This window comes from Malania oleifera, chromosome 10, assembly GCF_029873635.1.
Source record: "Malania oleifera isolate guangnan ecotype guangnan chromosome 10, ASM2987363v1, whole genome shotgun sequence".
Lineage (NCBI taxonomy): Eukaryota > Viridiplantae > Streptophyta > Magnoliopsida > Santalales > Ximeniaceae > Malania > Malania oleifera.
In genome coordinates, this window is record NC_080426.1 from 2,352,078 (window position 1) to 2,362,915 (window position 10,838).

General features: G+C 31.2%; 1 protein-coding gene across 1 annotated transcript; it reads right to left on the bottom strand.

Annotated features, from left to right (window-relative positions):
* LOC131166324 (protein trichome birefringence-like 33) lies at positions 1 to 8,643 on the bottom strand. Its single transcript, XM_058124771.1, has 6 exons — positions 8,306 to 8,643; positions 7,974 to 8,184; positions 1,738 to 1,909; positions 1,349 to 1,548; positions 1,066 to 1,224; positions 1 to 554 (listed from the first exon to the last, which is right to left on the bottom strand). Exons 1-6 carry the CDS (start codon positions 8,487 to 8,489, stop codon positions 212 to 214), a joined length of 1,269 nt encoding a protein of 422 aa, XP_057980754.1. The 5' UTR covers positions 8,490 to 8,643; the 3' UTR covers positions 1 to 211.
* Positions 8,644 to 10,838: the final 2,195 nt, after the last annotated feature.

The window sequence follows — 10,838 nt, forward strand, 5'->3', positions numbered from 1 at the left end:
TTGATCATTTTTCAAAAAAAAATCTCAAATTTTCATATTGGCATCAATTCCATATCTACAAAAGTTAATTAATCGAGCAAGTTGAATTTGAAAGAAACTTTTAATCACTCTATGCATGCACAAGAGAAGGGCCATACTCAATTCACACTCATCAAGAACACATTAATTAATTAATTAATCAATCAATTAATTGATTTTTTAGGAGGAGTGATTAAGAGGAGTAGAAGAGCTTGGCGAAGAGGAGCTCATTCCAAGTGTCCTGAAGGCCGGGCATGCACCAGTGGACGCAGTCGGCGTAGGAGGTGGGGTTGGCCACTTGCTCCGGCGTGAGGGGATTCCACTGCTTCTTGTATATGGAGGTGTGTGCGTCCTTCCTGTAGCTCGACAGCTGCGTTATGTTCAGAAATGTTATGGGGAATTTCGACTTCCCAAACACCTCCCCTATCACCCCCATAACGGATCTTCTTGAGTCCGACCCCCAGTACTCTGGGTCCTCTATCAGACCCGTTTCGTTGTAGCAGTTCCCATTCGGATCCCCTCCCCAGTCTATGCTCCTGCAGTCCATATATAATCCACATTTTAAATTCTTAAAAACTCTATAGGGTTAATTATTGATACGGGCAAGTGGATGTTTTAAATTATAATCAGCCGGTCAGACCAGTTGAATTGGAAATCGGACCGGGCTTTAGTCGGATTAATTAACTCTAAACTTGATAAAACAACGGTCAAAACTTGATTTAAACTGATGAAAATAGAATTAATTTGACCAACTTATAAATTTTTTTTAGTATTCTAACTTTAATATTAATTATCAAATATATATGTAATATCGTTAATTTTTTAATCAACTGGTTCATCGATTGGTGTATACATGCATGCCGACAAGTTAATGAATTCTCTCTGTGCACTGTTACATCGATATTATTGCTTAGAATTATTCCAACATTAACTATTCATTTGACTTAATATATAATGATTCACATAAGTCATTTTTCATTAATTAAGTTCTTCGAAAATATGAACCAAGGACATATATGTATGCAGAGAGGGGGACAGAGTACGTACTTGCCATGAGAAGGGGACATACTGGTGAAGAAGACCCTGGTTTTCTTAGGATCCATGTTCTTGCGAACCCATCTCAGCATACTCTTCATTGCCATGCGATACGCGTCCTCTGTCGACACCTCCACTATATCCTTCTCCTCATCCTCAAACGACCCTTGCCTATACAAATTAAAACACATCTTTAATGAATAAATCACATAGAGAGAGAGAGAGAGAGAGAGAGAGAGAGAGAGAGAGAGAGAGAGACAGAGAGAGAGAGAGGGAGGGAGGGAGGGAAACGTACAAGACTTTCATCTGAAGGCCGGTCATCCACCAGAGATAGGTGTTGAAGACAATGATATCAGCTCCTTTCCAGTGCTTCCCATGCTTGTTAATGGACCCTTTCCTCACTATTCTGTCCGATATCCTGTGGACCACCGCATTGTCCGCATTCGATTCCAGCAGAAACGGCGCCCAGTAGAACTCTATCGTCGCATTATACTCCTATACACACCACACATTCAGTGTTATTATTTAATTAACTCAGTCTCCAATCCATGCATGCATGCATGCCAAATTTAGTTAATTAGATATATATATATATATATATATTCAAAAACTAGGATGAATATGAACGACACATATATGATGGAGATGCATGTAGAGAGTTAATAAATTAGTATGTAAACAAACCTTGGCAGTGAAGACGGTGAGTGAATCAAAAGTTTCCATGGACTTGGCATGTTCGGGAATGAGGCGGTGCAGAAGACAGATCATGGAAACGTATTGGCCTCGGTTCAGGGAATCCCCCACAAACATCATCTTCTTCCCTCTCAGCGTCTCCAGCATCAGTGTCGCGTTGAAACTGCATGCGCCCATGATCGCCATCCATGCATGCATGCATCGTTCATTAATTTCCTCACATTAATTAACACCAACTACATATATATACTATCTATCCGTGTATATATATATTAGTGATGGCTAGATGTATAAATTATGATCTAGATGTATGCTATTCATCATCAAGAGTTTGATCATTATTGCTGGTCCACATAACAAGAAGAGAGCGTAGGGCACATGTCCCTCGTAATCCTCTTCCTCCTACTATTGTCCAGTGGACTCGTAACATCATTCACTTGTAATTACTGACTTTTATTTTCTAAATTAAATTGACCAATATCACATAACAAGAACATCATCTCTGCCAGATCACACATTAGCAAGATTAGCTGGGCGAGACACCCACAAAACCTTCCCTACAAAGTGATGCATATGCATGCGCCTATGTGTGTTTTCAATAGAGATACCGGCTTGTATTCGAGTCAACACATTAAAATATTCAAATTTGAATGGACTTGGCTCGAAAATATTAAACTCAAACTTAATTGAATTCATAATTATTAAACTCAAACTTGACTCGGTTACAAATTTATAAACTCCAATTCTATTAAATTATAAATTAATGTTAAATACATTTATAAATATATATAATGTACATATACAATATAAAAAATGGTAAAATTAAAAAACTTGATCAGGCTTGAAACTTGACTTGAGTACTATTATTAAGTTCGAACTCGACTCAAACTCAAGAGAAATCGTATCGAATCGAGTCAAGTTAGAGTAAAAATCAAGTCCGAGTAGCTCCCAAGTAATTGAAACTCACTTACATCCCTAGAGATACCAACTAAACATACTCAATGCATTTTTAGAAGTTGACAAAACAAATTTTATACATATTTTTCTTTCTTAATAGAAGGTCTATATTAAGGGATCATTTGGAAGTTGGAAACACTTACATAGAAGTGTTATTAAAAAAAAAAAGTGTTGAATTTAATGTGTTGATAATAAGTGATAAATTAGAAAAGTGTTTAAAGTTACAAGTGGTGTTTGGTTGCATTTCAAATAGGTGGTATTTGCAAACTTACTTTTATTGTAAGGTATTATATGATTATTTTTAACATATTTTAAATTATGAATATTAATATTTTTAATTAAATTTTCATTAATAACTATTTTAATTATTCAGAATTAAAATTTAAATATTTTCTTGTAAAGAATAAATAAGATTATTATTTTTAATTAATAATAATCTTGTAATTAATGTATATTTATAACATATTACTATCATACTATATTATGACAAAAATAATATTAATAATTCAATTAAATTTTTTTATTGATTAAAATTAATAAATAGTTGTTGTGCAATTCAAAATTGAATTATGATAACTAATACATCATAATGCATTAAAAAATAATATATAGTTATTTTTAAATATATTTAAATAAAAAATTGAAACTTTTATAATTAGAAAATTTAAATTATAATATATTATTTTTATAATTAAAATTTAAATATTTTCTATTAAATAAAATGATATAATATTATTATTTATTTATTAACAATAAAAATAATCTTGTTATTAATTTATAACATATTATTATCACATTAATTAATGTTTAAAATAGTGTTAATAACTAAATTAAAAATTTTAGTTTTATAATGTTAATTTCAATTTAGAGTCAATTTTTTTATTCATTCTAGAATTTAATTATATTTTGTTAATAATTAATAGGTTATAATGCATGATAAAATAATATATGCTTAATTTTCAGTTAAAAATTTAATTAGTAATTATGCTAACTATTTTTTAATTAATATTTAATATTTTTAATGAGAAAAAATAATACAAGATTATTTTTTTATTAACAATAACCTTTTTCTTAATTTATATTTTTGACATATGATTATCACATTAATTTATGTTAAAATAATATTATTAATTACATTAGTATTTTAAATTTTTAATATTGATTTAAATTTATAGATCGATGGTTCTTCTTTTTCATTCCAGAATTGAATTATGTTTCATTAATAACCAATATATTATAACATAATAAAATAGTATTTGATTATCTTCTAATGTATATTTTAAATTATAAAATAACCACTAAATTTTCTTATATTTATAAAATTTATCACCTATGAACAATGTCACTTATAAGTAATCAAAAAGTTATCTTAGACTACTTTTCAAAATTCACTAAAATAATTATTAAAAAAATAATTTTGAAAAAGCACTCTTTGTAATAAATATTTGTTATAGTACAAGTCAAATACCACTTTTTTTTTTGTAAAAACACTTATTTTAAGTGATAAGTGTTGTGAGCACTTGTTTTTTAAGTGCTCCCAAATGGGGCTAAGCATATAGCACACCATGAGTTATCTAATACCTTTTTTAAAAAAAAAATAATATAAAAAGGTATCAAGAGGTAATTTAAAACTTTCAAAGACTTTAACAAGGAATAATTAATATAGTACTTTCAACATAAATGTTAAAACTTTATCCAGTATGATGGCTAATCCATGCAAACACAATCTCACGTAGTACCTCAAACATAACTACATAAGATACTAAGATATATATATATATATATATATATATATATATATATATATATATATATATATATGAAAAAGGTAGCGAAACTATATGTGGGCTTGGGGAAACAAAACTTGGCCAGCCGAATTGGGCCGGAGGAGACAGAAGAACGACGAGGAGATCCATCAGCCATTGGGTCGAAGGCCCATTCTCGATCTCTGTGCGCAATGTTATTATGCTAATGATGTGATGTTGATAACAGACGTGCATGCTCATGCATATATGGCGTAATTTATAAACATGTCAAACGAAGTGCGTGCATAAAGTGGTGGCCACCTTTCGAAGGAGATAAGAAGGGTTTGCCATGCACGCAAACAGAACCAAATTTAAGATGTAGACTTCGGAATGAAACAAGCAGTGATGGCATTGGCAGTATGGCACATAATTCTCTTACAAGTGATTTTGCTTTTCCAATAAAGTTGCGGCTGAAGAGAGAGAGAGAGAGAGAGAGAGAGCCCCCCACCCCCACAAATTAAACAAAGTGCAGTCTCTAATAGTGGCCTTCACTTTTATTACTATTCTAGAAGCTAGCTAGTATCATGTGAATCATATGATGGAACATTCCAATCCCACATGCACTTTGATAGCATAACAGTTTTGTTGTGTATGTTTGAATCTTTAGATTTCACTTGAAGTGAGAAAAGAGTTTTTTCTGCATTTTTCAAGATTTAAGTGGGTGATTAAACTTATCCCTTTTTCTTTCTATTGTATTTTTCCTTCAAGAGAAAGGAATGAAGTCTCTTACTTCTCGCTCCTTTAGTATAAATTTATCTTCTTTTAAAAAATAATTTTATTTGTTCCCATTTCTTTATATCTCGCTCACTAAGGCTTTAATGTCTTTTATTTGTAATGTTCTCATTCTTCCAATTTGATACCATGTGTATCAGTTCTAAAAGTTTACCCAATTTGAAGTTCAAAATCATCAAAACCTTAGTGAGCAAGATATAATGAAATCGGAACAAATAAAATTATTTTTTAAAACAAGGTAAACTTATATTAAAGGAGCGAGAAGTAAGAAGCTTCAATCCTTTCTCTTGAAGGAAATATAAATTTATCTTCTTTTAAAAAACAATTTTATTTGTTCCGATTTCATTATATCTCGCTCACTAAGATTTTAATGTCTTTTATTTGCAATGTTCTCATTCTTCCAATTTGATACGGTGTGTATCAGTTCTAAAAGTTTACCCAATTTGAAGTTCAAAATCATCAACAAAAGAAAAAAAACTAATATATTTCGCACAGTATAAATTTAACCTGTTCTTTTGTGATTAAATTTTTTTATATGCACTAAAAATAATAAAATATAAAAATAGAAAATTATATATATAATTATATATATATTCTCATAAAATTTTATTATTACTCATCTATTTTTTTTGTTTGCATAATTTAAAACCCTTTTACATAATAATGGTTCCATTCGAAATTTAAAAGGTACATGTAATATTTCATGAATTTTTAGTGCATTTGACAAGAAGAAGATGACTTTATCACAAATACTGAAAAGGGTGTTAATAAATATATAATAAAAAAATATCAAAAACAACAGCAAGATTGACCCATCAAAAATTTGTTAAGTAATACTTAAGAACATAGATTTTAGAGTATGAGTTTATATTTGTATGGATTGGAAAGAATTTAACATAATTTTTTATTATATTTTATCCAAAATCAACAACTATCATAAAAATAATTCCATGAGTGTTTAATATTTTTATTTTCAAGATATTGGAGCAAATAATTGTTTGAATTATTATACTATATATGCTTAATTTAGATGTCCAAGTTCATAAAAAAAAGTAATAAAAATACATAAATAATTTTAAAAAGAAAAAAGAAAAATGGATCTCTCACAAAGTGACAGTCACCATTAACCAGACAAACCTGGCACAAGCCCAGTGGGCAGCCCAAAATGACTGCGTTACCCGGTGGGAACAGAATTGGCCCAGCAGCCCAGGATGACCCAGAGTTGGGCTGTATACAATTCATGCTAGGCCCAAATAACCAAATCCCACTAAAAGCTACTCTAACCCAGCTTCTGTATAATTCAGGCAAGGCCCAAATAACGAGTTCCCACTAAAAGCTAGACTCAACTAACTTCAGCCCATTCTATGGGATCAGATTTTGAGATAGTTAGAGATAGTTTGCTTTGAAAGTCTCTGGGAGGGTCATTGATAGGGGTGCAAGTACACTTAACTGCAAAGTTTTGATGAGATCCGGTGCATTATCCATTAATACTCCATAAAATTTAATTCAATTTTTGAAAAAAAAAAAATCTACCCACAATGACTTTGGCTACACAACAAGGAATTCATCTTTCATTTTGTATCCCTTCTAATCTCTCCTAGGACTCCCACATGATACGTACAATATCTAAACTCCAAACTTTAAGAATATGATTATAAGAACTTACTAAAAACTCTGGAGCATTCGTAGCATAAGAAATTTAGCTACTTCGATCCAATTTTTTTGCTTATTATTAGAGATTTTTTTTTTTTTCATCAATTTGAAATTGAACTTTTGAAGCTTAGATTGATCACACAATGAAAAGGGTACTATCATCTCCTCGCTTATATTCCTTTTTACACACTCCTAAGGTGTAAACTAGACCCTGCAACATGAAAATCTAATCAAAATCCTTCATAAAATCCAATACACTATTTTATCTAAATTCACACAATTCAGATTAAAAAGGACTAATTCTAAACTCTAAATCATTGGATTGAGAATTGCAAAAGGGTATGGTATCCTTGTGTACTCTTAAAAGTTGAAATTATGGTATTACTATCTATTGCGGCACTGCATGTAATTTTGACCTTTTTTTTTTTTTATAATCAATGAAAGTATTGGATTTTTTTTCTTTTCACTGTTCTTAAATTATTCTCCACCATACAAGTCACAATTTAATTATAATAATTAAAAATGCATATACAAAAATAATTTAACATCATAAATTTTAATTTGAGATTATTAAAATATCTTTATAACTCTTGGCATTCATTTTTACTAAAACATCATTGTGGGTGTCCACATGCAGAGTATTTTATTTTTAAAATTTATTTATTTTTGGCAATATGTCAATAATGGACAGTGATTAATGACTACAATACGACCCTCAGATGAAATATATTTTCAATCGAAGAACAAAATATTACTCGCCACCATTTACTCATATATTTATATATAATGTTAATTATTAAAGATTTAAACACATAATTTTCTCATTATTCTTATTGAGTTTCCCAAACTGTGGAAGTTATATTTAGCAATGCCAGCCAGAAGGTTTACGAATGTCTAAAAGCAGATCTACGTGGCCAGGTTTAAAAACGGTCCGCCAACGTTACTCGCCGTTGGCCGGCCGTCGGCTTCCCCCGCAATTGACGCCAACGATCCAATTCATCAAAATTCCACTATTCCAATGTACCACATCACGCAAATTTGAAACATGAAATGAAACGATTTTGGGGGGGCTTTACGAACCTGGGAAGAGAGCAGCCGTGGGGTTGCCATCTCCAGAACTGGTACTCCTGGTCAGGCCGGCCGTGCTCCTGACACGTCAGCTGCGGCTGAATGTACGGACATTCCGACTCCTCGTAAAGTGGACGAGTCGACTCGTCCCTAACCCACCTCCCGCTGAACACGTCGCACGTCGACTCTCCGATGGCGAACGGCAGCTTCTCCCTCCTCTTCTCTAACCCCCAAAACACCCAATTAAGTAACTCAGCGATCTATTCAACCCAGAATTTGATTCTTAATTTAAAAAATAATTGAATTGAGTTGAGTTGAGTGGAGATGAGGATTATGGGATTCACCGGTTCTGGAGACGTCGGAGTCGGGGCCGAGTTGGAGCTGGCGGCCGAAGATGCAGGCGAAGTCCTCGCCGTAGAGGACGGCGACGAAGAGGATGAAGGCTAGCAGAGTGAAAAGGTAAGGAGAGAGACGAGCCTTTCTAATTAGAACAGAGGAGGACGACGACGACGACAAGTGCGGCTTCATCGATCGATGGATCGACTGACCGATCGATCTCCTTAACTCCTTCGAATCCCCTATTTCGGTTTTTTTCTGAAAAAAATTTTAAAGTTTGGAATTGGCAGGAGTTAGATGGAAGTTGGTTTGAATAAATACGGGATCAGCGCAGTTGGTGGGACTCAATTCAATGCACGTAAGTTGGGAGGAAAAAAAAAAAAAAAATTTTAAAGTTCTTTTGGTTTATGCTTAACTATAGATTTTAAGTTACAACCAAGGAATAATATTGGTCATAATTTTTTTTGGGGGAAAATTAAATAATTAAAAATATTAATAAGTTGGGATATTAGGAGTTTATGGTTTATTACACAATGATTTGAAGGGTTTAACTTTTAATGTTCTTTGTTTAAATTACTTTTTTGAAAATGTATGTTTTCAATTTGCTTATGATTAAATGAATAAAAAGTGAATTAACTTGACATAAAAAGTAAATTAACGATGAAACCTATATATGAAAGTGAGTATTAAACTATTACTAATATGTAATGAGAACAGTTAAAAGCTAAATTATCGGTCAAATACTAATATAATCTTCTATATAAATTAATACGTAAGATTTTAAAATAATTGACTCGACAAAATTCAAATAGACCAAGTTTTTCGAATATGAGCAACAAATCAATCACATTATTTATTCAATGATTTGGGTGAGTTAATTTCTAATGTATTTTTTTTACATAAAGCATGCATCTCGTTTGTGATTAATAATGTGATTAAGAAGACATTACTATACATTAGTTAAAAAAAGCTAGAGATGCACATATAAAGAGAATAGTTAAATTAACACAATTAATATGAATTATTTTGGATTTTTTTATTTAAAATTTTAAGACAAAAAACATTCACCTTGTTTTTATGTTTGATAAAAAGACAAAGACCTCTTTTGAGATTTTAGAAATATCATAGATCTCCGTTGAGATTTCAAAAATGTCACAAATATTCTCTCATATTTGTCAAAAACACACGAATCTTTCCTTAAAAAAACTTGTATTTTTTATAAAAATATAAGTAAAAATTTGTGTTTTTTTTACAAATCTTAACGGAGGTTCTAAGAATTTTTGAAACCTCAGGAAGGTCCTTGAAATTTTTCAAAACTTAGAAGAGACCATTATTTTTTTTGTCAAATCTCAAGAGAAGTCCATATCTTTTATCCACATTTTTATTCTATTAAATCTAAATGCATGTAAATCACTTGCCTAAATATGGTCATGTGTAAAAAAAAAAAAAAAAAGAGAGAAAAAGGATTGAAAATTTCGTTATATATATTGGAGGCTAGCAACTCCAGCCTGAATGACAGCCAGCCCCTAATCATGAGCTTGCATTTCGCTTAAAGATTTATTTGACACCTAGCTTCTTCGATGCCGGTGATTCGTCTGTCACGAAATAAAATTAAGTCGGCATGCCAACTTAGCCATTATTTTTTTTTTTTTAATCACTATAAAGTAAGCAGAAGCTCGTGACGAAGAAGCTATACTGATGAGTGGTAACAATAATATTCACTTGACTTCAAAGGTAAGGGATGGCGTGAGGGATGATTACGCATCATTTTCTTCATTTTTATTTTTATTTTTATTTTTATTTTGGTAATTTTTAATTTTATTTTCCGGGGGGTTTAGGTACCGAATGATTGAGGTTTTGGTGACATTTCAGCTTTCAGTTGGTTGCCTCTCAACTGTTTCTGTTGCCTTATTACCCTCACCCAATTTTTATGAACAGAATAAAGAATTAAAAAAATTGGAGCAGTTGAAACTTAACTGGTGCCTCATATCTAATTATAAGGATGGCTTAACTAATTAATTAAAAAAAGTAATGATAACCAAACATTTAAACCCCAAATAATGTGTGGTTTGGATTTATAGACGGTCTTTTTCTTTTTTTTTTTGACTTCCGACTACGCAATGAGAAGTAACTCATTTTTCGTTAACTCATTTTTCGTATGCTAAGTCACAAAATTCAAACCGGCCTCTAACATAGAATTCAAATTTTTTATCAATTTATAAATCCAATGAATTAGAAACTACTTTTTCTTCACATTATTATACAATATTTAAAATTTTCATTTCTAATTCCAAATTCATGGACCCCAAGATGGACGAATTTAATTTCATTTACCTTTCAATAAAATTGAGTTTGATGATATGAACTGCTCTCCTGACTAGGGTTCAAGTTATGGAAATTATGACTTTCCATTTGAAATAATACATTGATATTTAAGAAGAGAAGGGTAACGAGACTACGGAAAAGCCATTGTGCTTTAAAAGAGAATTCTAATAAATGGGATAAAGCGAATTGTCAACCATGGAAACATAATCAAATCCA